This window comes from Cricetulus griseus, chromosome 3, assembly GCF_003668045.3.
Source record: "Cricetulus griseus strain 17A/GY chromosome 3, alternate assembly CriGri-PICRH-1.0, whole genome shotgun sequence".
NCBI classification, from domain to species: domain Eukaryota; kingdom Metazoa; phylum Chordata; class Mammalia; order Rodentia; family Cricetidae; genus Cricetulus; species Cricetulus griseus.
This window is the reverse complement of record NC_048596.1, coordinates 14,214,406-14,240,949: the sequence shown is the minus strand read 5'-3', so window position 1 is coordinate 14,240,949 and position 26,544 is coordinate 14,214,406. Positions and strand designations below refer to the sequence as shown.

Below are 26,544 nucleotides of genomic sequence, written 5' to 3'. Positions count from 1 at the left end.
GCCACCGAGCATAACCACGGAGTTTCATCTCCAGGACCACACAGTAGAGAGAGAGAACCGACTCCCACAAGTTACCCTCCAGCCTCCACATGCATGCTGTGGCATGAAAGCCCCTGGCAGTCCCCTACCCCTAAGAAATAAGTGTAAGTTAAAAAAAAATTAAAGCTATCCCATGCTCCCAATACAGTCCTCATCTTACGTGCTAGAATTACCACACCCATTAGACATGAACCCTATGTGTGCCCGGGACAAAGGGAAGACTCAAATATCATGAACAGTGTAGTTAATGGGCACTAGGTACAGTCTGTTTCACCTTTGTAAAGTCTCTGTGGTTCATATCACTGCCCTCTTTACTCTGGAAATAGAAAACGGGAGGGCTGGAGAGATGGCTCAGCAGTTAACAGCACATGTTGCTCTGAACAAAGACCTGGGTTCAGTTCCCAGCACCCATATGACCATCTGTAACTCCGGTTCTAGGGAATTCAATGCTCTCTTCTGACCTCTTCAGGTACCAGGCATGTACGTGATGCTGATACACACATGCAGGCAAACACTAACATGCATGAAATAAAATAAGTAAATCTTAAAATAAAATTTAAGCAAATTGATTCTTGTTTCTCTCTCTCCTCTCTCTCTCTTACTCTCTCTCTTTCTCTCTCTCTTACTCTCTCTCTCTTACTCTCTCTCTCTCTCTGTCACACACACACACACACACACACACACACACACACACACACACACACACAAAACACACACACAGAGTGAGGGGGGCAGAGACAGAGCCAAGAAAGGAAAGAGTGAGAAGAGTGAGGTTTCACAGTCCCAGCTTCCCCAAGGCTGGGATTCACGCTTCACTCTTGGCCTCAGTGAGGTTTTCCCGTAGTCTTTCAACAGTCTCTTGAAAAAGTTAACAGAATTACCAGCCTTTAGTCACAGATCAATTACTAAAGCACTGGATTTGGAGGGTAGAGATTTCCGAGGCTTAGTTTTCTCACTGGGAAAGTGGACGGATCTATGAGGAACTCAAAATCCTTCGTTTCCAAGGAAGGATCAGAACCCTCAGTGTGCCATGCCAATGCCAGGAAGTAAAAGGCTCACAGGACAGGACTGAAGCTGAGGCAGGAGAAATTCTGTGGACTCATCTCCACACTCCCTGCCCTGGCTGCACTCTTAGAAGGAAATAACCCTGGAAAGTTGCAAGCAGCTTCGCTCAACACAGAAACCAGCCACCAGGACCCGAAAGTCATCTGTCCGCAGAGGTTACACTAGTACGGGGCTTTGAGACACAAGAATGTCCTATAAGGAGGTATTTCAGGTACCATTGCTGAGGTCAAGGGTGAAGGGTCAAGGGGGTTCTCTAAAGAAACAGTGGCTGCTGCAGGCCCTGGCATGGCTTGCTGGATGGTAAGCCACCAACACTGCATCTTTCTGCTTTGTGTGGTCCTACTGACCAGTGGGGGAGGAGTCTTCCTGTGTGGATGGGCACCTCCTGTTTGATCAAAAAGGTGTGTGCGACTTCTGCCCATATATGTGTTTCTTGAGATGGGTTATCCTTAGTTCGGGGAGCACATTACCTTCTTGAGATCTTCTCAACTGATGCCTGCCTCCAAGTTCAAAGGGTCAATTTAATCACTAATACTGCACTGCCTATGAACGCCCTGCCAGCAGGATCCCAGGGAAATCTTTTAGCATGGATGTTCCAGGGAGATCTCTGATCATCTTGACCAGTCCATGTCTCTAATGCATTTACCACTGACACACTTTACCACTAAACACTCAAGATCAGTACATCTCAGCCTCCCCTGGGGCCTTCTGGGAAGGAGAGACCTCGGCTTTTGGATTCCAAGAATCACCTAAACCCTTTGTCTGTTACCTTAGCTTCAAAATGGTTAAAGTGTCTTCTACCACACAGGATTATTCCATGAAACTGGTACAATTCTCCTATTCAGCCAGGGGCCTGGCACTTAACTGTTTATGGATTTGGTATCATCCTGCAGACACATCTCTTTAGGTGGGTGACAGCCACAGAGTGCTGCCATGTCCCACACCCCATGCTGCCTTGTGGCTGTAGTCTAGGTCACAAGGGGCCTTTGATAAACAGGCAGAGCCAGAGGCTGCTGGGTCTCTCCATGGACCCTCCATTTGAACGATTCCCAGCTAAGTAAAAGGGCACACAGGCAGAGGCCTGCACCAAATGGGAGGCCCAACAATGCCAATGGAAATGTTGCAACACGCTCACCATGTCCCAGGTCAAAGGCATCACAATTAGTTCTTTGTTCCAGCATTCTGAAGCCTCACTCACCACTCCTTCCAAAACCAGCTCATAGGGTGCACACGCCTCACCTACAACCCCACAGTCCAGCCTCCGGCTTCTTTCCCAGAACATGACCTCTCAGGGTCAGAAGCCTGGACATCTAAGCCTTCTCCCCTTTTCCCTGTCTCTCTTGCTAAGCTGGATGTCCATCAGATCCACACACCATGAGAACAGCAGAAAAGCCACAAATAACGAGGCTCTCTCCAGCTGACACCCAGGGCCCTGCTGAGTCACCCGGCAGCTCAGACACAGGCAGTCTCCACTTCCAGCAGCCACAAGGTCACCCCATGATACAGAAGGAATAGGTAAGGCCTGGGAAAGTAAGGGGGCCCGAAGTTACCCAGCAATCTGGTAGCAGTCAGAATCCTGCATCTAAGGGCGGCAACCCTCTTATGGAGGTCTCTGTGCTAGACTGGGCTGCTCAGGGGTGGGTGGCAGTGACAAGCTGAGGCCTCTTGTCAGCCAAGGGGACTATGCAGGCAAGCATGTCTCTCCTTCACCTTTAGGCAAGACTCCGTGTATTCTAAGGGTTGCAGATACAGGATGGAAAGGGCAATGAGTCCCTGAAGTCTTTATGTTTATTTATTTTATTATTTTTTGAGACAGGGCCTTACTATTTAGCCTTGGGTGGCCTCAAACTCCATGAAGTGTCTACCTCTGCCTCAGCCTAGTCTGTCATCCTGGCCAATGGCAAACTGACCCTGAGACTCACTGTCTCCTGCTGCTCTGGTTCACACTGCAGTGGTGGTGTGGGAGGTACATTTGGCAGCGGGTGAGTCCCTAAGGAAGAACTTGGAAGAACCGACCTTACACTCAAAGGCAGGCCCCTGCTTTGCTAGGAGCAAGCTCCTAAGTGAACAAATTTTCCTTCCCTGTTGCCTCTCATTCTGTCCTGAAAGATCCTTTATAGGGCCTCAGGGCTTTGGGGCTCCCAGAGCCAGCCCCCAAGACAATGCCAGCTTCCGTAGAGATCCAAGAAATGGGGCCAATAGCATGACATAGCAGAGTTACACGGGAAGGGGACCAGGGTGGTGGTCACCTGGAATCAAGATCTGATACCAGGTCACGGTCTGTCATGTGTGCAGTGTCACTGCCAGCCGCCCATGAACAAGGACAGAGCCTGACTTCTCAGGGAGGGAAATGGACTATGAGGGTGACAGCCTCGGAAGGGGGAGTCCAGCCTATGCTCACATCACAGCCCTGTGCTAGGGAGCTGTGTCCCCTAGAATGCCCAATGAGATTTCCTTTAGCTTCTCTGCAGCCACCTAGAGGTTTTTGACCTCAGGATACTTGTTTCCCTTCCAGCTCTCCGTGCCTCAGTCATTCTATCTACAGAATGGGCACAGTGACCCACTGGGCTGCTTTCCTTTTGAAATATGAGAAGGGAATGAGAACGATCAGGCCTCCCTTTTGAAGGACCTACAGATGCAATCCAGGGGTGCACCTATACACAAGGCCTGCCCCCAGCAAACTGAAACCAAAACAAGATCTTGAATCTTTCCAAGCCCCAGTCGAGACTTTGGAGCTGGCTGTGGGCAAGCTTTGGGGATGCTGTGGCTTCAAGAACCTTCTGGCCCTTCTTCAGGAGCCTTATGTGCCTGCAACATGGGACTGACAGACTCCCGCAGGCCTGGCCCTTCCTCGGACATCTAGCCAGGGGTCTGGGGACTCTGGACCCCTCTTTTCTCCATTTACTGTGCCTTTTTTTGCCAAGGATACCAAGGGAATTTTGTCCACTCTGCAAGAACTCTGGAACCAGCAGACCCTGGGAAGCCATGGGTATGGTCCCTATGTCAGTTCCTAATGACAAAGTGGCTGCTGCAGGACCCCTCCTGGCTCCAGGACCTGGCTTTATCCAGTGCTTGGGCCCTCTTCCCAGGTCCTGGTAGCTCAGCTTGGCGGAGGGGGGGGGGGCAGTTAGCTCACCACCCACTCACTGCCCAGCCACCAGCCAACCTCCCACAGGCCTGGCCCTTCCTCGGACATCTAGCCAGGGGTCTGGGGACTCTGGAACCCATTATGATGTCATGGCATGGCCTGTCTTCTCCACCAGCTGGCTGGGTCCTCCCACTTCTGTCTGGATCCTGGCAGATAGCTCAACTGGGGAAGCTGTCATTGGGCACTAGAGCTAAAGCTACTATCTCCTCTGGGCCTCAGAGGGCATGAGGTCCTGAATAGGGAATGGATGCTTCTGCAGCCACCTTGCCTTACATTAGCACAAGCTGGCTAATTAGCCTCAAGCCAGGGAGACATTCTTCCACCACCAGGCAAACTGCTGGCCTGCAGCCCAAACCAACAGGGGAACTTCAGACTCCTCGGCCCTCTCCCTGCCAGATGGAAATAACGTATAGCTGCAGAGGTGGGGGGAGGAGGAGAGGAACAAAAACCCAGCCAGGCCCAGGAGCCAGGCTGGAACCAGGAGTGGACAGCCGAAGGCCAGGCACTCACCACTTTCATTTTTCTCGATGACATCTACCACCTCCCCGGCCTGGAGACTCAGCTCCGAGTTCTCTTGTTTCTTATAGTTGGACACCACCACGTACTGTTCCAGGATCATGGGCTCGGCGTTGGTGTCGGCACCTGGCGAGGGCAGAAAGCATGCGGTGAGCCAGCGGCCGGCCGTGGCCCCACGGCCGGGGCGCCCTCTGTCCATCGCCCTCGAGGGAGGCTGCTCGGTCGCCAGCGCTGCACCGAGGAGCAGCCCGTAGCCAGGGCTCGAAGCTTGCTGGGCCCCAAGGACAGGCCATATAGCAAGGCCCCACACCGGCCCGCTGCACCGCGGGGACCGGGGGACATGGGGAGCCAGGGGACGGGGGAGGAGAAGGGGGTGGAGAGAGGCAGAGACAGGCAGAGATGGAAGACAAGGGAATTGAGGGGAAAGCCTGCTGCTGCGTGTGAAGTTAGTCACAGCCCGGCATGCGGGAGTCTGCAGAGAGGCCTGGGGCCTCCCGGCTCTCCAGACTCTCGGGCTGGCTGGGGTGTGAGAGGAGGGCCACAGGAGCACAGTAGGCGGCCCATGAAGGCTGAGACCAGAGCACAGCACAGGGGGGAGAAAGAAGAGAGGCGAGGGGCAGGCCCAGGAGGCCTGCTGCTTCTACCCCAAGCCTGTAAACCCAGAGAGAAAAGGCAACAGGGCTCCCCTCAGGAGGGAGAGGGAGAGAACTTCTCCACAGCCTAGGTCCAGCAAAGAGTCAAGAGGGTTTGAGGCCGCCAATCACTAGGGCTTACTCGCAACCCTTAAATAGAAACACATGAGACCCGTCGAATGAGGAGCTGGGGGTGGAGGCAGGGGATGGGAGGAGGGCCCAGACTGTTTACTTGAAACCCAAGAAGAAAGTCCCAGAGCCAGTGCTGGCGAGCTGGGCCCACCCCCCATCTCCCCACCCCCGCCAACTTTTCCTCAAGTTCGGCTCCATTCCTGTCCTCCTGGCTCTTAGAGGGCCAGGCAGACAGCAGCCTTAGGCTTTCCAGAGGAGCCTTCTTAGCCCTCGCCGCCATCTCAACCCGCAGAGGGTGGCTGGTCCCCCATGCCTTGAAGCACTAGGCAGGCAGTTTCAAGAGCCTCAGAGTCAAAGGTTGGGGTGTATCAGAGAGAGAGGGCAGGTGAGCCCCGCTTCCAGGAGCAAGCCAGGTCTTTGTCCTGTTTGGCTGCTGGACCAATGTGACATTCATAAAAGCAACACCAGGCTGGACAGTGGACAGGTGGTTGCCCGTCTCAGCTTAGATGGTATGTGGCTGCCTGCGCCGTCAGATTCGGCTCTTCAGCTGTTACACTCTCAAAGACAGGATACCCTGCTAGCATTAACTAACCCACAAGCCAGAAAATGACTAATCGCCTCTTTCAGGAAGCCCTCCCAGACCGCTCCACCCCCAAGGGAATTCTAGTACAGTTCTTACACCGCACGTTTGTCAGTCAGCCTGTAATTCCCACACTAAGTGGCTGAGGCAGAAGAATCAGGAGTTCAAAGTCAGCATCGGTTGCCAGTCAAGACCCCTGTTTCAAAACCAAAACAAATGCAAAACTCTCCCAATGTTTCACACCACTGGTGTGGCCACAGACATAGTGTGGTGTTTGCAGTCTCCTGTGGTGCCTCACCCTCAGACACATTCCCTCTCCATGACTGAGTTTGACTCACATGCTTGCCAGGCAGGTATGGCTTCGGGTCACCTCGAGACACCCCGTTTTAACTCCCAGATTAATGAGAGGCTCTGAGAGGGCAAGCGGCCCATGCAGTTCCCACAGCTCACTCCGAGACAGCCGAACCACTCACCGTCTTTTCGGAGGTTCGAGTCCGTCTCTCTTCTAATTACAGAACACTGATTTATTTCCGTACACTGTCCTTCCGACACAATGATCCTTCACTTAGGAATGTAGACCCATCCCAGGAGCTTTTAAACCCCTTAACTCTGATGCCTAGGCTTTGGAGGGCCGGCTTTAGTGGGTGGGGCCTCGGCATGAGTCATTTTGCATACCCCATCCTGTCCCACGGTTCAGATATGCAGCCAAAAGTGAGAGGCACTGCTTAGACCTCTGGGCCCTTTGTGAAGAAGGCACTGTCAGGGTCTGTGGGCAGAGAACCCTGGGAGAGTCAACAAAGTTTCTTCTCCTGGGAAGAGAAAGACTTTCTCCCTCATGGTGTGGGCTTTGCAGCCCCAGAGGAGCCCTTTGGGGACTCAGATGCTGAGGTGTGTCCCATGAGTGCACACACACAAGGCCCCAGGGAGCCCCTGAGAAACCAGAATTGTATTTCAGGCAGAAACACAACCAACAGCTGGGCAGCCCGGCCTCTGTATGCAGATGTCGCCAGCTTTCACATCAGCTGGCAACAGACTGGGTACTGGGTGACAGACAACTTCCCACTGTGCCCTGGGGGACATCAGTGCCTGTGTATCACAAACCAAAAAAGAACTGCCACTGAGGGGACCTTGGGTGTGAAAAATGGGAGAGGAGAATACAAGACCAAAAAAGGGGGGGGGGCAGTGGTAGGAGTTCTTAAGCCCTGAGCATGGGGGGGGGCAGTGGTAGGAGTTGTTAAGCCCTGAGCATGGGGGGGCAGTGGTAGGAGTTGTTAAGCCCTGAGCATGGGGGGGCAGTGGTAGGAGTTGTTAAGCCCTGAGCATGGGGGGGGTAGTGGTAGGAGTTCTAAAGCCCTGAGCATGCCACACTGCATGCAAGTCCCTGTCAGGGCCCCTCAGGCTCAGTCCCATACTCAGCATCCAACCAAAGCATCATGCTTGGTCCTCATAGCAACCTTCCACAGTGGGCTCCACACAGGCCGTGTTACACACATGTAAACTGAAGGTCAAGGGGAAGCAGATTCCCTAAGGTCACTTAGCTGGGACTAAACCCAAGTCCCATGCCACCAAGCACGTGATCTTAACTCCTGCATCACCCATGGCCACGGGTGCCATTGATGCTTAGTCTCTAGGAAGGGAGGGCCCTGCCCCACTGCATCCCCAGACATCTGGCACACCTGATAACACTGGAGTTGGGGATTCTTAGAGACTCATGCTGTCACCTCTGATGACTAGCATATACGTCTATTAGGGGTAGGCACTGGGTGTGAAATGAAAGTACTTTCAGACAGACGGTGTGGGGTGTGGCTGTTATGCCCATCTGGGAAAACCAGGGAGGGCCTTACCTCTGAAATGGGGGGCGGGGGGGGGTATAGGGGAAAGAAGACGTGAAGCTGAGGCAATAAGAAGCAAGCAACTCCGGGCTTGTGGCCAGACGACAAAGACGTGAGGACAAAGATGAGGTGCCAGAGAGGGGACAGATAGCAGCTCATTTTGATCCGAGCCAAGAAAAATCCGAGGCAAGATTTCAAAGCAGAGAAAAATCTACACACCCGCAGCCCTCATCTGAAGCTTGCCTGGAAAATTGGCTGGAGCCTCTAACGGCTAGCATTCTGGGACTCAGGAAGGCACAGCAAAGGGACCATTCTCCAGGGTCACACAGCACAGGCAGGCAGCCACTCTTCCTGGAGACAGCTGCATTAGCTGTGGGATTCTCTCGGCCCGTGTACAGGCAGGCTCCCGGCTCCTCCCTCTGGCGCCTGCCTCTGCGTGCGCGGCAGCAGGCACTAGGAGCAGGTATCCAGATGAGAAACTGCTTGGTGGTGGGCTGTGATGTCATCTATAGATGCAGCTCTGGATCCCCTCCAAGGCAGGCAAGGCCTGTTAAACTGGGGTCTGGAGGAGTCTGCTGGGGTGGGGGGGGAGCTCTCGTGCTCAGACGAGAAGGCGTTGGCAGAGGGCAGAGGGGTGGACCCCTTCTAGAGAGCGCTGCATCCTGGGTTAGGATGGGACTTCCCAGGCCAGCTGGAGTCCTAGGCTTTATCAGAGCCCTTGGCTGGGCCTGCTAGCGTATTCCTCCAATTACCATCTGCACCGAATGCTGGGATTTTCGTTATCAGCTCAAGCTTCTAAACTAGGTCTTTGCCAAGTCCTTCCCCAGCTCCCATACCGTCAATGGCTCCTTATTAGAGGATAAAGGGCAAATTCAAGCCCAGTGTCTCCTGCGATTGGTGCGCCCCTGGTCCCCTGCTACGCCTCTGCCATTCTACGGAACACCCATGAGTCAGCACATGTGCTGAGCACCCTCTGTGTCCCGTGTACATTTCTTCTTAAGCCTCCCTGTGTGCCAGCCCCCTGCTCCATCCACGTGCTCCTCTTTTATTGCTCTCAACCCTACCCAAGCATTTCTGCCTCTCTAGGAGGTTCCCTTAGCACTCTGCTGGGAGTCTCCTGCTCTCTCCTGGGCTTCTAGTTGGGACTGGTTCTCCAAGCAGACCTCGTGCTTCAGAACTCTGAACACGACCCAGACACAGCCACTGCTGGCATTCAAAGAGCAAAACGGAATCAGTGTCCGGTGCAGCCTTGCCCTTTGACCTTGGGGAGAATGCTTGACCCTCTCGAGTTTAGCTTCCTCATCTGTAAACAGGAACAGTACCTCAGGGCTGTTCTGTGTATGCTCTGAAGTCACAGGGCCTAAAGCCTGAGTAAAGTATGGACAGCTGTTTATCGAGTGGAGTATGGGAGACTTGGGAGGAGCTACCAGAGGCAGCTCACAGCAAAACCATCTATAGCTACTGCATCGGGAGGGTGGGTAGGGAAGCCTAATGCTACTTCCCTGCAATGCCTCTCCTAGACCCGCCTCCAGGCAGATAGGGGCTTACCAGCTGAAGAGAGCCAGCTCAGAGGCTCCCAGGCCACTCTGGGATGGACACCAGACTAAGCCATCCCAGGACCCCAACTATCAGGGTCTCTGGCATCACCTTTGCATTTCCTGTTTGACAGAATTCCCCCAACATTCCAGAAGGGAAACCAAGGCTGGGAGACTCTAGCCTTGAACTCTCAGCTGGCTGTCCCTGCCACTCTAGGGTAAGGGTTGGAAGGACTACCCACGCCCCCTTGGGCCTCTGACTCTGGAGAGCTGGACTTATCTTGAGAAGCCAAGCCCTGTGGGCACAGAGCCCCAGGTTCCTCATAACACACCGAACCCTGGACATCCCACCAAGACCCAACAGCTCCTCACAGCTGGTTCCTCCCAGGCTGCACTGGGCCTCTGGCCTCTCAGCTATACGTTTGGTGAATAGAATGTATTGCTGTGGGCCAAGTGGGCTCTGGCTCACTGGCGTGAGCAGAGGGGAAAAAGGGACAGGAGCCCAGTGATTAGCTCAGGCCCAGGCCAGCATCATCGGGAACACCATAAGGAAGACCAGGAGGGAAGGGGACCTCCCCCACTGCCTTCTCTCCTGGCCTCTCTCCCAGGATGCTCAACACTCCCCTCCCTGCCAACAGCAGGGAGGTGGGGTGGGGGTAGAGTGGAGAATGAAGTCTTTGCTTTAACCCTGCAACTGGACCGAGACCTTTCCCCTCCAGCCCTCCGTCATGCCTCCCCACCTCCTCAGCCTGAATATTCACTCTTGAGAACAAAAAGGACCCTGCTGGGGATGCTCTGGAAACGGCCATCCCTCTCCCACCATTTATTCCAAGCCCTATAGTTCTGCTATTTGTGGGTTTTGGCACAAGGCTAAAATCAAGACCCTGACCCTCCACCCAGATGGGCCAGATAAATGCTATGTCCCCAGGCCCCAAGAGGCACCTCAGCCGGGCAACTGAAGGCCTTGGGGCAATTCCAAGCTCTGGACTCCTGGGATGTCCACCCTGTCACATGCACAGGAAGGGGCCTCCTACTCTCCAGATCTCTAGCTCCCCTAAGAGATCTCTGGAAGGTGTCAGGGACTCCCTGCCTCAGATTAGAGATGGCTCATCTTTGGCTACTCTCCCCGGGATGCTCAATGTGCTAAGACCAAAGACGATGGCAGCCCATCACCATCCTGGAACAGAAATGCCCTGAGAAGGCATTACATGCCTTTGGAAAGGTTATGCACCCCCCGGGGGGGGCCAGCACAGGCAGGGCATGGCAGAGCCACTGGGCCAACATACACTCACACTCTTCAACTTGGTCATCACGCTACAAGGCCCGGCAGCTCATCCGAGGTATATAAAGGGTTCTCCCAGCAGGCAGAAGGCCCAGGGAGTGGAAAAGCCCTGCATGCAGAACAAGGGAAGCATCGGGAGGAAGCCTGCCGGCACCAGCTCCTCGGCACACATGCTGGGACACACATGCTCACACGCATGCATGCAAGGCAGTACCTGTTATGTCCTTCTTGGGAGACTCAGTCCAGCTGGTTAGCCACACTTCCGAGTCCCCGAGAGAGCAAGGAGAAGCAGGAGAGAAAACCGTTAGGCAGTCAAGAGGGCCACTGAAGAGTGGCTGCAGACACTGAGGTTCAGGGCGCCCTGGGCGGAAGGCGGGGGAGGGGAGGGAGTGATTTCCTGGCCTAGGATGACTGCTGGGCGTGGGCCTGTATGATTACAGAGGCTGGCTGGGATAATGAGGTGTCTGTTGAAACCCAGGAATCTCTGAAGCAGACTTCTGACCCAGGCCCTCCCTGCAATGGGATTCGGCTTTAGTGTGGGCTGCAGGAGGCAGCCTGGCTCTGCCTTTGTAGCCATGTGGGAGGCTGGTCCCATGGGGCCTGGTGGCTCCAAGGATTGTCAAAGGCCAGCAGGCTCAGCAGACCAGACCCAGGACCTCAAATGTCAGGGTAGTTTTCAAGTTTTATGATACCACAATGCATTGAAGTCTTGTTTAGCTCTTGCCACGGATATAACCACCAACACCCACCAATGGAGGATGATGCAGGAACAGGAGACTCCTATAGCAGTGCTCCTCAACCTTCCTAATGCTGCGGCCCTTTAAAACACTTCCTTATGCTGTGCTAACCCCCAGTCATAAAATTATTTTTGTTGCTACTTCATAACTAATTTTGCTACTGTTATGAATTATAACATAAATATTTGTGTTTTCCACTGGTCTTAGGTGCCCCCTGTGAAATGGTCATTCAATTGCCACAAAGGGTCATGACCCACAGGCTGGCAACTACTGTCCTACAAGTCCTTCATTTCACACTGGACCTAGGAGAAAGACCTTTAGTGGTGCAGAGGCGAGGGCTTTATTCAAGGCTCAGACAAGATATCCCATCTGGGGCTCAGTTTTCTCACCTGTGAAATGGGGTTATGTTGTCTCCTGCCAAGAGGGAGGATAAAACCGAAGTGCTGTGGAGGAACGGGTCATTATGGGCCAGGGTGCCATCAGCACTATGATGCGGGAAAAACTCTTCACCTGTTCACAGATATGAGCGTGTGTGTGTGTGTGTGTGTGTAAGGGGAACAACTTTAGGGAATCAAATTTCTCCACTTTTACATGTATTCCAGAATTTGAGCTTGGGTTGCCAGGCTTCCAAAGCAAGCACTTTACTGGCTGAGTAACCAGGCCAGCTGTGGTTCAAAGATTTCTGAACTATCAAAAGTCACCTCGAACACCAGAGATCACCACAGGCATTATCTGCCTTTAGTGAGCCATCTGCTCTCACGATAGAGTCAGGAGGCATTTTTCATATGGGAAGTAACTGGCCCAGGTTTCCATGAGATGGAATGGGACCATACCTGGAGATGACCCCAAGTGCAGGGCACACTGGCTGCAGGAGACACAGGAGACAGTCATAGTGTTGGGCTGCACATATGAGAGGCAAACTCTTGCAGGGCTACCTAGCACGGGCCAGGGGGAGCTGCAGACCTCTTCAGAGCAGCTCACAGCAGTCAACATTGATCCAGAATTTGTGGTCTACCAAGCTTTGTGCCATATACTTCACATAAGGGTTGTTTAGTTACTCTCTGGGACAAACCAACAGTAGGTACTGTTATCCTGCCATCTTACAAACAAACCGAACCAGAGAGACTACGTCACTTACTCAAGACTACACAGCTAGTACAATGCCCATCTCTTGTAGGGACACCGATCAGGCAACCAGAGCTAGATGCCACCATTTCAAGCATATTACATACTTGCTCAGTAAACTTACATCACCATATTCCCCACCCCCACCTCCACCCCACCCCCTGCCATGCCCCAGCCTCGCCACTCCAGAAAACTTTTCAAATTTTACTGTAACTCAAGAGTTCTAGAGCAGTCAGTCTCTGGGGTCTGAGGCCTGGGTACAAACCCAGGCTCTTCCCCTTTAGGGAAGTTACTTAATCTTTTGGAGTCTAGTCTTTCTTTTTAAAACAAACCTCTTTTTAATAAGTTTATTTTTATTTTATTCTCTGTACATGAGTGAGTGGTTTGCTTGCACATATGTCTGTACATCACTTGCATCCCTGGTGTCCGAGTAGGCCAGAAAAGCTGTCGGATGTCCTGAAACTGGAGTTACAAGAGCTGCCATGTGGGTGCTGGGACTCAAACCCGGGTCCTCTGGAAGAGCAGTCAGTGCTCTTAACCACTAGGCCATCTCTCCCACCCCTCAAAGCCTATTCTTAAGCTTGTAAAATTCAGGATAAACTGATATGCTTAACTTCTTGGCTGCTGTGATGACTAAACGAGGTGATACCAGTAGCCAACATAATGCCTAGTAATTACTAGTGCTTATTAAAGGTTAGCCACCGTGGCCGGGAGCACTTTCCATGGTGTGGTTGGCATGAGGCCTGACTCTCAGCTTCATTCAGCTCTGGGGGCACCAGAGAAGTCATGGCCCCGGGATGCAAGGAGGATAACGGGATGATACACCAAGAAAACCCCTGCATGTAGTCTGAGATAGTTCCCACTACCACCCTCAGATTGGGTAAACTAGAATAAGGGACAAACAGGGCTGGGTGTGAGGTCAGAGCCTCTCACCAAGCCTGGCAGCTGGCAGGACAGCCCTCATGGAGCTGAGACAGGGCAGACATCCTGAGGACCAACAAGGTTCTCAGCGACAGACAAGAAGGGCCCAGGGCATAGTGGGGTGGGGATGGGGAGCTTGCCTGCCTGCACCCACATCTTGCCCCCCCTCACTTTGTGGTTCCCTTTGGGCTCCTCAGGGGGAGGTGTATTGAGAAAACCAAATCTCCCATGAGCCACAGAAAGGCATTCTGCCTGGGTATAGACAGCCCAGGAAGGATTATTCTGCCAGGCCAGGGGTCAGGGAAATTTACCTTAGGTGCTGGGGGCCAGATGGTCTCTGGGAAGACTACTCAGCTGTACCATGAGAGAGCAAAAGTGGGCTGGGCATGGGGAAAACTTGTTAATCCCAGTACTTGGAAGATGGTGGCAGGATGACCAGAAGTTCCAAGACTGCCTGGTCCACTTACATTCTGTCTCAAAATCCAAAGAGGGCTGGTAGTGTAGCTCAATGGTGAAGTTCATTAGAGCTTCATATTTGAGGATTAGAGCTAGCATATTTGAGGACCTAGGGTCAATCTCCAGTCTCTTTGTCTCTTTCTCCCTCCCTTCTCTTTCTAAATAAATAAATAAACATTCATTGATTATACTAAAAATGGGAACCGGGCCGTCCGTCTTCCAATAAAGCTTTATTCACAGAAGCACAAGGTAGGCTGGACGTGGCCCGAGGCCAGACACATGGGCACACACCCATCCTGCTTCAAGCGCCAGGAGCAGGCAGGCATCTTCTTCCCTGTCCTCAGAGGAAAATGGAATAGACTAGGAACAAGCCTGTCTTTTTAAAAGCGATTCACTTCCCAGTCCCTGGATGTGCAGAGTAAACCCAATCCTGCTGCTCTCAGCCTGCCCTGGCAAGCTCTCTCCTGGGGTGGGAAGGACCCCTTCCACCTCGTTCTAATGAACAGAGGAGAGCCTCTGGCTCACACAACCAGGCCCTCTGGCCAGCAGGCAGACAGGGCTGCTGGCTTAGGGGGAAGAGGCAGGCACAGCCAAGAAACAGCTGTGACCAACACAAACCAACTGCTGCTTTATTTCTCTGTCCTCTGCTGACCAAGAAGCCAGGGTCCCACAGAACAGGGACACAGTATGCCACAGAATGAGAGGCACAGGATTGGCAATCTCCATGCCCGGCCTTGCTAGCTCTGTGGTCTTGGGCAAAGGGCCTCGATATTCAGCACCTGCCAACCACAGCATTCAGGCCTACTGCTCTCTCAGGTGGTTGTCTGACGTTCTAGACTTTCCTGGCAGAAACCTGGTACTTGCCATAAGACCAGTGAGCAAATGAGTTGGGGAAAAGGGCATCTTCCATGGGAAAAAGAATCACTTGGACACAGGTTCAATTTCTCTAATCCTCAATTATCCCCCGCAAAAGGAGATACTCTGAAGGCAGAGCTATGTTTGCGTATGAAGCACCTCCCACAAGCCTCTGGATCACAGATCTTGTCTCTCACTTGCTGTCAGAGTTTGGGGAAGTGAATGAATCCTGAGTCTTTGGCCCTACAATGGAGTGAGAGGTGGAAAGGAATAGGGCCTACCTGTGAGGAAGCCAGTCATTGGATGCCTGGCCCCTCCCCTCCCCTCTCTCCCTGCTTCCCGGCTGCAGTGAGGTGAACAACTTTGCTTTGCCATAGACTTGCTGCCAGGCTGTTCTGGCTCACCACAGCCCACAGCAATGTGGCTGAATTTGTTAGTTACATTTGCTTTACTGGCAGGGACAATGAAGAAGAAAGCTTAATCGGGGGTCCATCGTGGAAGGGAAGCTCATTTCATGGCAGTGGGGGTGTGAAGTAACAACTCTTCACAGCGTGATGGACCAAGAAACGGGGCGAGGCTAAAACAGGGGCAGGTATAGCCTTCAGAGGTTGGTTCCTGGTGAGCTGCTCCCAGAAGCTAGGCCTTGCCTCCTAAGGGCTCCACAGACTCCCCCAACAGTGCTGTGAGCTGTAGAAGCCTTCAGATCCATGACACTGACACTGACCTCTGTGACACCGTGAGCCAAAATAAACATGTCCTCCATTTAAACTGTTCCCTCAGGTATTTGCTATAGCCACGGAAAAACTGAGCAAGGAAGGCCCTGGAAGCAGAGATACAGACAGAGCAAGAGTAGCAGAGCCTGGGCCTCGTGCTCACTCTGCCACTTACGGCGGCTCAAGCAGGACGCCTAGCATTCTGATTTTCTCCTCTCATGATGCATCAGCAAAAAGGCCCAACATCCTATCTTCTCCAGAGAGTTTTCACACTGGCATGACCCACTGCCCATGAAAACTCCAGGACAGGTGGGAGTGAGGCCTCTGGGAAATGACAGGAGGGTGACAACAGCAAAAGCTGTGGGCTTCGGAGTGATGTGATGGTGTAGAGACGGGGTCTTTTAGTTACTATCTGTGATGTCCATGTTCTTGTCACAACTGTTCCTGCTGGCCAACAATACCACCCAAAATCTAGGCCCAGAGAAAAATCCAGTGTCTGCAGGTATGGCCAAACCCCAGGCCCGGTGCACACTTAGGAGGCCAACTCTGGCTCCTGTCGGATCTGGGTGATGAGAATGACAGGCAGGTATTCCTGAATTTCCAGTAGCTCCCCCACAGTCTGGCTACTCTTAGTGAGGAAAAGACACCAGCGCCCCCTCCACTGCCTCGACGCCCCTAACGCTGAGCAAATGCAGTGCTGTGGGAACCGAGCTCCACACACCCCAATCCAGTCTTAAACTATGTCTGCAGGACCCTTCCCTGGAGGAGACCAAGTTCTACATTCCAAACTAATAAACCTATGGTGGGCTGCAGGCCTGGGTGGAGAGACAAGAGGGAGGGCTGCCAACTGCGTAAACTCCAAGGAGAGTGACAGTAAGCCAAAAGCTTGGGGGACCAGTTTGCACAGCTCAGGGATTCTGCCAGGCCCAATGGAATAAAAATCTCTGGCCTCCCCGGCCCTTCCCTCCTTCAGGATCTCAGGAGAGGCCTCTCCCTCTTCGGGAATTCTATTGTTCGTACCGTTTGCAGCTCCTAAGCAACCAGCTGCATCCTAACCTCTCCCCTCCTTCCTTTTCGAGCTCAACCTTGCACAGGGCCAATATTTTAAGTTTCCCAGACACCATGGGCCTCTTTCCCTTTTTGACTATGCCACCAGGAAACCTGGCCACTACTTTCAGCCTGTAGCTGCCAACCCCGTATTGAATGGTAGCAGCAGTAGCAGGAGCTGTTTCATGATTGGAACATGTCCCTAGCTCCCCCACTGCCTGACATGGACACATAATGGCTTCGCTTGTTCCAAATCCGTGCTTTATAAAGCAATTCTCTACACTGATGGCAGGAGGGTCAGAAACTCAAGGTCTTCCTCAGCTGCACAGCCATCTGAGGCCACCCTGGGCTAATGAGACCTTGTCTTGATAAAGAAATAACCCAGCCTCAGGCATCTGTTCCTGATGGAACTAAGATGGTATATGAACTGTTTCTCAGATCAGCAGCCTTAGGAAGCTTACACTGGTGTGAGTGGAAGCCACAGCCCCTCATACAAACCCACAGAGGAGACACCATGAACTGGGGCTGGAGGGTGAGGGGGGTTAATGACACCATAGCCTCCCAGCCTTTGAGGCAGGGCTGGCTTCCTAGAGGGGTGTGTGTGTGCACGCACACGCACGTGCGAGCACGCTCTTTGTAGCCTTCTGGGATCCTGTACATAGACACAAGGGCCTCGGGCTAGCTTATGCTAGTAAGCTAGTAGTAGTAGGATTGAAATCATCCATCATTTATGAACGAGAGGTTCCATGGTCTCACTTTTTAAAGTAGCTAGTTTTGCCCAAGCCCTAAGTGGCTGGGCTACAGGCTCCTGAGCCAAGTAGGAAGAGGTGCTTAAGGGACTTAGTAGGGCTGGGTTTCCTACTGATGGAGATCCGAAAGACAAGAAAATCCCAAGTGTCTGTCTCCAATCTCTTATCTCTGTTACCTACATCTTTGGCTTCCTGGTCCTATCACACAGGCCAGAAAGACCTTGTGGAGACTCAGGGACACAGACAGAGAGAAGGACACTTGCTTTTTTGGGGGGAGGGGGGTTGAGACAGGGTTTCTCTGTGTAGCTTTGGAGCCTATCCTGGCACTTGCTCTGGAGGTCAGGCTGGCCTAGAACTCACAGAGATCCGCCTGCCTCTGCCTCTGCCTCTGCCTCCCAAGTGCTGGGATTAAAGGCGTGCGCCACCAACGCCCGGCAGGCCACTTGCTTAATATTCAGGTAGAGACATCACTTCTCACACAACCTGAAGAGGGTGGGGCATGGTGCTGAACATTTAACATATATTTTCTTACCTAACCCCTATAATAATCTGCCTTTTGAAGATGAGGAACTGAGGCTCAGGGGAGTTAATGTCCTTCCCCAAGGCCCCACGGCAAGGAAGAGGTGGGGTCAGAGTGGAGGCCAGGCAGGTGGGCCAGGGATTGGGGACAAAGGGGCCCTCTTGGGAGACCTCATTTCATTTTCTGGTCTTCCCCTCTGGCTTTATTTATTTCTGCTGTGCTCCTCCATGTAAAAGCGGCCATGTTCCCACATTTTGTAATGCAGCTACAAAGGTCTCCTTCCTCCAGAGTTTTGCCTTTCCCAGAATCCAGGGTACACATGGGACAGCCCAGCCTAGGGTAGGAATGTCCTGGGCCCTGAAGCCCAAGCTGCTCAAGGAAAACAGGAAGACTGTCGGCTCAGGTGTGGAAATGGGACAGAGGGGTTCAAAGCTTCTAAAGGACCAAGGGAAGGATGCCTTCCTGAGGCAGGGCTGGGGCCAGGTCAGTCCAGCCAAGTTGATGCAGGGAAGGCCGCCCTTGGGACCTCTCAACTGTCTGGGGGAGGGGCTTCAGCAGAGAGTAGCAGGCAGGCTGCAGGCTGCCAAGCCCAGAAGCCTCTGTTTAAAGACAGGTGGCCACATTAGTTGGGAGATGTGTGAGCAGACAAAGGGGCACTGAGGGGGAGATGGGTGGGCGGGACCCAGCATCTGCTCACGGCAGCTGGGCTTGACCCCACATGGCCCCCTGGGTGTGGCCTCCCCCTCAGTTCTCAGGGCCTTACCTCTCTTGGAGGCCTGCTGTTTGTGTGCAACAGAGAAGAAACAAACACAAGACGGAAAATTCCACCATCCCAGCCACTCCCTCCACAGGGTGGTCTGCCTTGGTGGTCCTCTCCACTTAGAGCTGCCTCCCTGCAGCTCCTTCACCCACCACCCCGAGAAGCCCCCACTTGGGGTATTGTGCACTCTCGAGCACACACACACACACACACACACACACACACACACACGCACGCACGCACGCACGCACGCACGCACGCACGCACGCACGCAGCACAAAAATGGGCCAGTGACTCAGTAAGTCAGCCAGCCAGCCCCTTCAGGCCTACAGACCTAGTCCAGTACCTACCCATCCCTTGGCAAGCTCCTTGAAGAGCCAGAAGGGAGGGAAGGACTGTGTGAGGGAGTCAAGAGCAGCGCACAGGATGGACATCCCCATGTAGGACAATCTGGTGTAGAACATGCCGTCTCTTACTCTGGACTCTGGCTATCAGATCATCAAAGAATCAACTGTTTCTTTTGTGAGCTGTCCACACACAGTCCTGGGCCCTGCTGATGTTCCAGCTCTAGTAGCACAGGAGGAAGGACTGCACAGCACCCGTCCCCTTGATCCTGTCTGTTCCAGAAGCCTCTGACTCGAAGCAGCCTGGCACCCTTAGCTACCTGCTTGACCCTGTCCAGGCCACCCCCCAAAGGACATCCTTCTGCTTTGAGGCTCACTGGAGAGGCCTGGGAGAGATGAATCAGGGTGAGCCCCCTTACTGGTATAACAGGGCCTAACTGTGAGCGGGGCTCACAAGCCACAGAAGCCAGGCAAGAGCTCTTTCCCCAACTGAAGTTGGGGACACCCATTTTTTAAGGTCAGTCTATCTCACTCATCTTTCCCCTGTATTGTTCACAGTTTCAAGCAACTCCAGAATGACTGCCAGGGCTATAGTCCTAGCGAGTGTTTGTCACACAGTAGGTGTTTCATAAAAACACACTGAGCCAGGCTAGGCACATATCCCAAGGTTAGAAAGCTTGGCTAGCATGTACAACGGCCCTGGTTCCGTTCCTAGCACACACACCAAAAGTGCCGTGTCCCTCCAGTTAGTCCTGAAATTCCTTTTGACTCTGACACTCATCAGACACCCAAAGTGTCCAGGTAACCCTCAGGGGATGATAGGAGCGTGAACCTTCTCTCATCTGTGCCCTGCTGTTCTCCAGGCTCCTGATGCCTGTGGTCCTGACATTAATCTAGTTCAAACTTGTCCTCCTGAGCCACACGCAGGCCTTCTGAGGTGAGGGGTGCCCTTGGCCTTCCTGGGCGCCATGGTACACAGACAGGCTCTCGGGCCCAGCAAAACATCCCAGAAGGCTGCTGACTGACAACATTTGCCTCAAAGTCTTCCAAGGGCTTAAAAAAAAACAAAACAAAACAACCATAACCACCGATACAGTCACGTGGTAAGATGGATGTCACAGGAAATGGGAGTCTGTGCAGGGCAACATGCTTATCTACCCTGACCGGTGAAAGCCAGGCTCAGTACAGCCCCTCCCCCATAGTGTCTGCTAGAAGCCCCTGGGCCTCCCGTGACTTGCCGGCCCCTGCTCTGCAAGGGTTTGGACAGGTCCCCTGAGCTTACAGCCACCACATCAACAGAGTTGTGCAGGCGCACACACTGGGGAAGCACGCATGCATGCCTCACTGCTGGGGAAATCCCCACAGCTGGCTCTCAGGTGACTAAGCTTTGACCAGAAAGCAGCAGCTGAGAGTTGGGGGGGGGTGCTGGGGGTGGAGTTAACCCTTCCATACCACAGTACAGGCGGAGCTTCCCACCAAGGGCAAGGAACGAAGTCCAGTGCACAGGCTCTCAGTTGTGTTTGTGCTCACCGTGGATAGACTCCTTCTCTGAGTCCCACCCATGGTTCCCTGTGCTAGAAAAAGGCTGTTCTTTGTTCTGTTGATGCTAGCCCATCATCAACTCTGGGGAGTCTGGCCTAATGAAGACTTGTCCCCAAGGGACGCCACAAGTAGAGCCGTAGGTGTCCTAATGCCAGACACCTAGGTGGGTGGGGGGCATCGCCAGATTATTGCACTCCTTTTATAGGTGTGAACAGGTGTCTCGGGGAGACTGCTTTAGGGTCCTACTCTAAAGGAAGGTTGGAGCCCCCCCCCACCCCCCGGGGCAAGTTTTCTCCAGTTCAGGGGCCCTGTTCCTGTTAGCCAGTGGGGGTCTGTATTGTCTCGGGGGCGGTACTTGAAGATGTGGAGGAGAAAGATGCTCAATTCCTTTTATGTTTCCTTACTGAGATACTGTGTTGCCCAAGCTGGCCTCAAACTCATGACCCATGCGCCTCAGTATTCCAGGTACTGGGAATTTTTAGAGCCACACCCATGAAGTGTCTCAGTGTGACCCAGACTGGCCTGGAACTTGCTATGTAGCTGCTTCCTCTGCTGGGATCGCAGCATGTGTCACCATTGCCAGCATAGATGCTTAGTTTAGAGGATGACTGCACACTGGGCCGCCAAGTGCTGTGACTGGCCAGACACCTTCTGCACAGTTGCTCTCTCTCTTTGCTTGATACTCAGGAGGCTGAGGCAGGAAGTGCACAAATTCATGGCCAGTACGGGTGTGCTGGACAGTGTTTACGTCAACTTGTCACAAGCCAGGGTCATCTGGGAAAGAATCTTAATCAAGAAAATGCTTCTCTGATGATTGATGTGGGAGGTTACGGCTCACTGGGCGGTGCCACCCCTAGTCAGTAGTCCTGGATAGGACAGGAAGTCAGGCTGAGTGAACCACCAGGAGCAAATCAGTAAACAGTGTTTCCCCCATGGCCTCTGCTTCAGTTTCTGCTTCCGGGTTCCTGTCCTGACTTCTCCTAGTGATAAAGTGTAGCCTGAGAACTGTACGATGAAATAACCCGTTCCTCCTAAATTGCTTTGGGTCGTGGTGTTTTTATCAGCAATAGAAACCCCAACTAGGACATGAAGCCTAGCTAGGCTTCATCTCAGAAAAAAAAAATGTGTGTGTGTGTGTGTGTGTGTGTGTGTGTATGTGTGTGTGTGTGTGTGTGTGTGTGTTGGGAGTTGGAGCTATATAGCTCAGTATAACTCAGTGGTAGACAAGTTGCTTAGTATGAATGGAGGTTTAATCCCTATGTGGTGATTTGAATGAGGATGGCCCCACATAGGTTCATATATTTGGATGCCATATAGTTGGTGGAACTGTTTGGGAGGGATTAAGAGGTGTGGCCTTGCTGGAGGAGATGTGTCACTGGGGACAGGCTCTGAGGTGCTAAAAGGCTCCTGCCATCCCCTGTCTCCTGTTTAAGAACCAAGATATGAGCTCCCAGCTGGCTGCTCTAGCTGCCTGTTGCCACGTCATAAACTCTAACCCTATGGGACCACAGACCAATTAAACTCTTTCTACCATAAGTTGCCTACCATAAGGTCATGGTGTTTTTGTCACAGCAATAAAAGAGACAAAGACTAAACAAATCAATAAACAAAAACCCTTAGTGGACTGAGAGGAGGTTTGGCACTTCCCTGGCAGGACTATATGCCTGGCATGGAGACTCTAGATTGCTTTGCTCCACCCACCTATGGTATTTGTGCTACCGTATTTATTGACACTCTGGTTGACTTATTCTGCCACCCAACGGGGGGGTCCTGGAAGACAAAGACCTCCTCAAGTTCATCTTGGCATCCTTGAAGCTGGGACCATATGGCCTGGCACATAATAGGTTCTCGGTTGCTTAGCAAACAAATCTATAAAACAGCCATGGCCAGAGCCTAGGAGGCCACTTCTCAATCCAGGAGCAGCCATGCAGCCCTGGAAGGAAGGTCGGGACCAGCACTTTCCCGGAAACCTGCTTCTTATCCATTCAGCCTTCAAGGACCCTCCCTGCCTCCCAGACTGCCATTGCTGTCCCCAGGGTCTTGCCTTAAGTAGAGGTGGTTCAAGTCATAGGGGCATGGGAATGGACTGTGAAACCAGAGCCCTGAGATGGAAAGTAAATGAGGACCCAGGAGCCACTAGATTGGTGGGGCGGGTGGGGAACAGAGGTAGCTGTGCGTCCTTCCCTTCCCGGACAGATCTATGTAGGGGAACCTGTAGCCACGCCTGCTTAGGGGCTGGCTACAGGTCTGCCTGACCACGTCCTCCAGATCTATGTATGTGCACGGTCTCCTTGGGACCATTGCCAATGTACAAAGACAGTCTTTAGTGTGGCCTGTCACCCTCCTGCAGGAACGGTTATATACTCACTTTGACCCTGTTTAACACTCAGGGAACCTACAGGGACCCAGGGTGACTTGGGGAGACCTAGATAAGAAAAAGCTGTCCCGAGACCACAAACACCCCTCCCAAGACATCATGCATACATGTCAGAAGCAGAGCTGAGGGGAGGGTGGTGACAAGGAGCCAATGTTGCCGCCCCTCTGCCCCCAACTGGGAATATGAAGGCATCCTGACATGGTCCCACTTATCTTAATGCAAGACTCCTGTCCTGACGATAGCAAAGTCCTTCCTTATGCTAGCTGCTTGGGTTACATGGTGACAACAAGATCCAAGGAGGGGTGGCAAAGAAAGTCAGGGAAAAGCATGCTTTTCCTTCTAAATTTCCTGAAACTTTGGGGAAAAAAACCCAAAAAAACAAAAAACTCTTTGCCTTCACATTTCGAAACTGACCAATTATAAAAAGGCTGTGAGCCAACCAAGTTCCACACTGCACATTTCTGTTTCTAAACTAAGTAACTTTAGATCAGAAAAAGGTGCTAATACAATAAGCAAGGCTCATTTCCCCTGAGCCTTTGTTTTTCCATTGCCTTCACCATGACTGGAAATGCTACCCCAATGTCACATGTCCATAAACCAGAAAGTGAGCAATAGGCTGCTTTTGGGCTGAAGTCTGTGGTGGGACACATGTCTTTGCTGGACCACAACTTGGGTGTTTCCTCCTCAACCCAGGAACAAAGCTTTAAGGCAGAGTCTCCTGACTGCCCCCAACGAGGCCAGATTGAGGGTGGGGGGTATGTTGGCTTAGAACCCTCTTTCTTGACAAGTCCTTGCAACTTACCTCCAAATGTAAGCATCTTCAAAGAGCTGGCCCAGGCACATGGGGACCTAGTGACATTCCTCCTGCTACCTTCACTGTCTATCAAGCCTGAATGTGGCCACCAATCTACACCAAGAATGTGAGCCCTGGTTTAGCTTAAGAATTCCTAGGCAGTGTAGTATAGGCTTCATGCCTAGGATCCCAGCACACAGGAGGTGAAGACAGGAGGATAAGGAGTTTAAGGCTAGCTTCCATCACAAAGAGAATTTAATACGCTAGCTTGGTCTACAGGAGACCTGTCACAAAATAAAACAATCCTTGGGAGCCCACACTGAGTTAGTGGGCCTGGGCAGGGCCTGAAAATCTGCACTTTAGCAAGCAGGCTGGGGATTCTGACTGGGCCCTTTCCCAGTGTGGCTGCTCAGTAAGCAGGACATGGGGCCTCAAGGCTACCTCAACTTCTTTCCTGAGACCCCAGAATCTGGGAAGTGCTCTTCCCCCCTCCCTCCCCCTGTGCCCAGCATCGTGTGTGCAGGCCAGCTGAGCAGTGGGTGCTGCCCTGGCTGGGAGCTGTGGCATGCACCCACAAATGCGCAAGCACAGAACTCGTGAGCCGAACTGACACTCCATGCCATCATTGCCACATGGGCTGGCCGTGGAACTCAACCAATCAACCTCATTTCCAACTTGATGGCTTTGTTCTTCAGGGGTGACAGGAGGCTGAGGAGCCAGTGCCACGAAAACTGAAACTGCTTCAAAACACAACCCTGAGTGAGATGAGCCAGAAGCTGATGCCTCGACAAGACACGCTCACTCAGGGACAGGCCAAAGGAGGGCGCCTGGGGGATTTTGGTCAGGGTCACAAAACAGCCTGGGTCTTCCACTGGGCATGAGCTGTGTCAGTGGACTGGGAAGCCACGGAGATCGCTGTGGTGGTAGGAATGCCATATTCCCCAAGGCGTCCTCTCCTGCCAGGAAGGCTCCTCTCCTTCCTCAGCGTCTCACTCCCACACCCTCATCCGTGCCTGCCACCCCCACCCTGGCACCGTCCCGGCTTGAGAGCGCTTTCTCCAGCCTCCCCCTGGATGACAGCTCTCCTGTGTTCTGCCCCTGTGCTTCCATGACAGCGTGTTTCCCGTCACATTCCTGGGTCAGGGGCCAACCAATGCTTCAAAGAAGCAGAAGTACCGGGAGAAGGCTAATCCTAAAGACTGCAGACCCCCAAGGCCTCATGGACCAGCTGGCTCTGCGGCACTGTAGCCCTCCCTACACCTCACCGGGTTCCAAGACCTGCTGGAGTCAGCAGGAGACCAAGTTCTGCCCAACCTTGGGCAAGCAGCCACTCTTAGCTACTGCATCTATAAAAGGCAGGTGGGGGCTGACAAGATAGCTTGGCAGGTGACGGTGCTCGTCACCAAGCCTGACCTGAATTGATCCCTGAGAACCACACAGTGGAAGGAGAAAATGACTTCCACAAGTTGTCCTCTGACCTTCATATACACACTGTGGCACACGCACATATGCAAATAAGTATAAAATACATATTTTTAGAAAGGTAGCCCAGCTTCTCTGGATAGTTAGCTTTTTGTTTGTTTGTTTTTGAGACAGGGTTTCTCTGTGTAGTCCTGGCTGTCCTGAAACTCACTCTATAGACCAGGCTGTCCTTGAACTCACAGAGATTCACCTACCTCTGACTCCTGAGTGCTGGGATTAAAGGCATTCGTCACCACTGCCCGGCGATAGCTTTTATAGCAGCCAGTGCTTATGGATAAGTCTTATTATTAGAAAAATATACCTTATTCTAAACTGAACTTGAGGGTTTGGAGAGATGGCTCAGTAATTAAGAGCACTGGCTGTTCTTTCAGAGGACCTGGGTCCAATTCCCAGCACCCACATTGTGGCTCACAGCCATCTGTAATTCCAGTTCCAGGGAGTCCAACACCTTCTGGCTTCTCCAGGCATCAGGCATGGATGTCATGCCCAGACATACATGCAGGCAAAACCCTCACAGATACAAAATAATCATTCTAAAACATAAATAAATAAACTTAAAAAATAAATAGAAACTAAGCTTAGCTCGGCCTGGTGGCTCAGGCCTCTAATCCAGGGCTGGAGAGGCCAAGGCACAAAGGTTGCCATGAGTTCAAGGCCAGGCTGGGTTACAGAGTGAGGCTGTCTCAAAAATACAAAGCAAGGGGCCAGGGAGGTTAAGGTGCTTGCCACAAAGTCTGATGACCTGGGCTTTATCCCTGGAACTTATACAGTGGACATAGAGAACCAAACACACACTTTCCTCTGACCTCCACGCATGTCACAATGCCCTACATACATATTTTAAATGTGTAATATTTTTATTTATTTTCAAGTAAAAAAATAAATTAAGAACAATTAAAAACAAAAAAAAAGAACAACAACAACAACAAAACAAAACTGGCCCAAGCTCAAAGGCTAGGCCCAGCGACATAGGCTTGTACTGTGCTGTTCAAGAGGCTGAAGCACGGGGCTAGAGAAATGGCTCAGCAGTTAAGAACACTTGCTGTTCTTCCAAAGGACCTGAGTTCAGTTCTCAGCATCCACGACCGGCAGGCAGCTCACAGCCAACTATAGTTACAGCTCCAAGGGATCTCATGCCCTCTTCTGGCCTCTGCAGGCATCTGTATACACATGGCACTTACTCACTGCCAGTCCTGGAGTGGGGACTTTCCTACAGGAGCACGGGGATATCTCTGACCTCCTGCATCCCAATCTTATAGATGAAACTGAGGTACAAGGAAGCTAAGGACTTGCTCAAGAACATATAGCTGGCAGAACTGGGGCACGAAACAGGCATTCTGGGTCAGAATCCACGCTCTCTGG

The 26,544-nt window shown here is 52.4% G+C and overlaps 1 protein-coding gene across 10 annotated transcripts in view; it reads right to left on the bottom strand.

The window, feature by feature from the left end:
- The window catches only part of Sh3pxd2a (SH3 and PX domains 2A), a 205,923-nt gene that overhangs the window by 48,297 nt on the left and 131,082 nt on the right, over window positions 1-26,544 (bottom strand). For 3 of the 10 annotated variants that reach the window (XM_027407072.2, XM_027407071.2, XM_027407074.2), the window contains exon 7: window positions 4,763-4,894. The exons of 1 other annotated variant lie outside the window; for it this stretch is intronic. In XM_027407072.2, the coding sequence (XP_027262873.1) occupies window positions 4,763-4,894 (132 nt within the window). Of the gene's footprint in view, window positions 1-4,762; window positions 4,895-6,450; window positions 6,564-6,585; window positions 6,739-8,163; window positions 8,591-10,975; window positions 11,021-26,544 lie in introns of those variants that run through there. 6 more of the 10 variants (XM_027407080.2, XM_027407079.2, XM_027407075.2 and 3 more) reach the window with 5 other exon arrangements.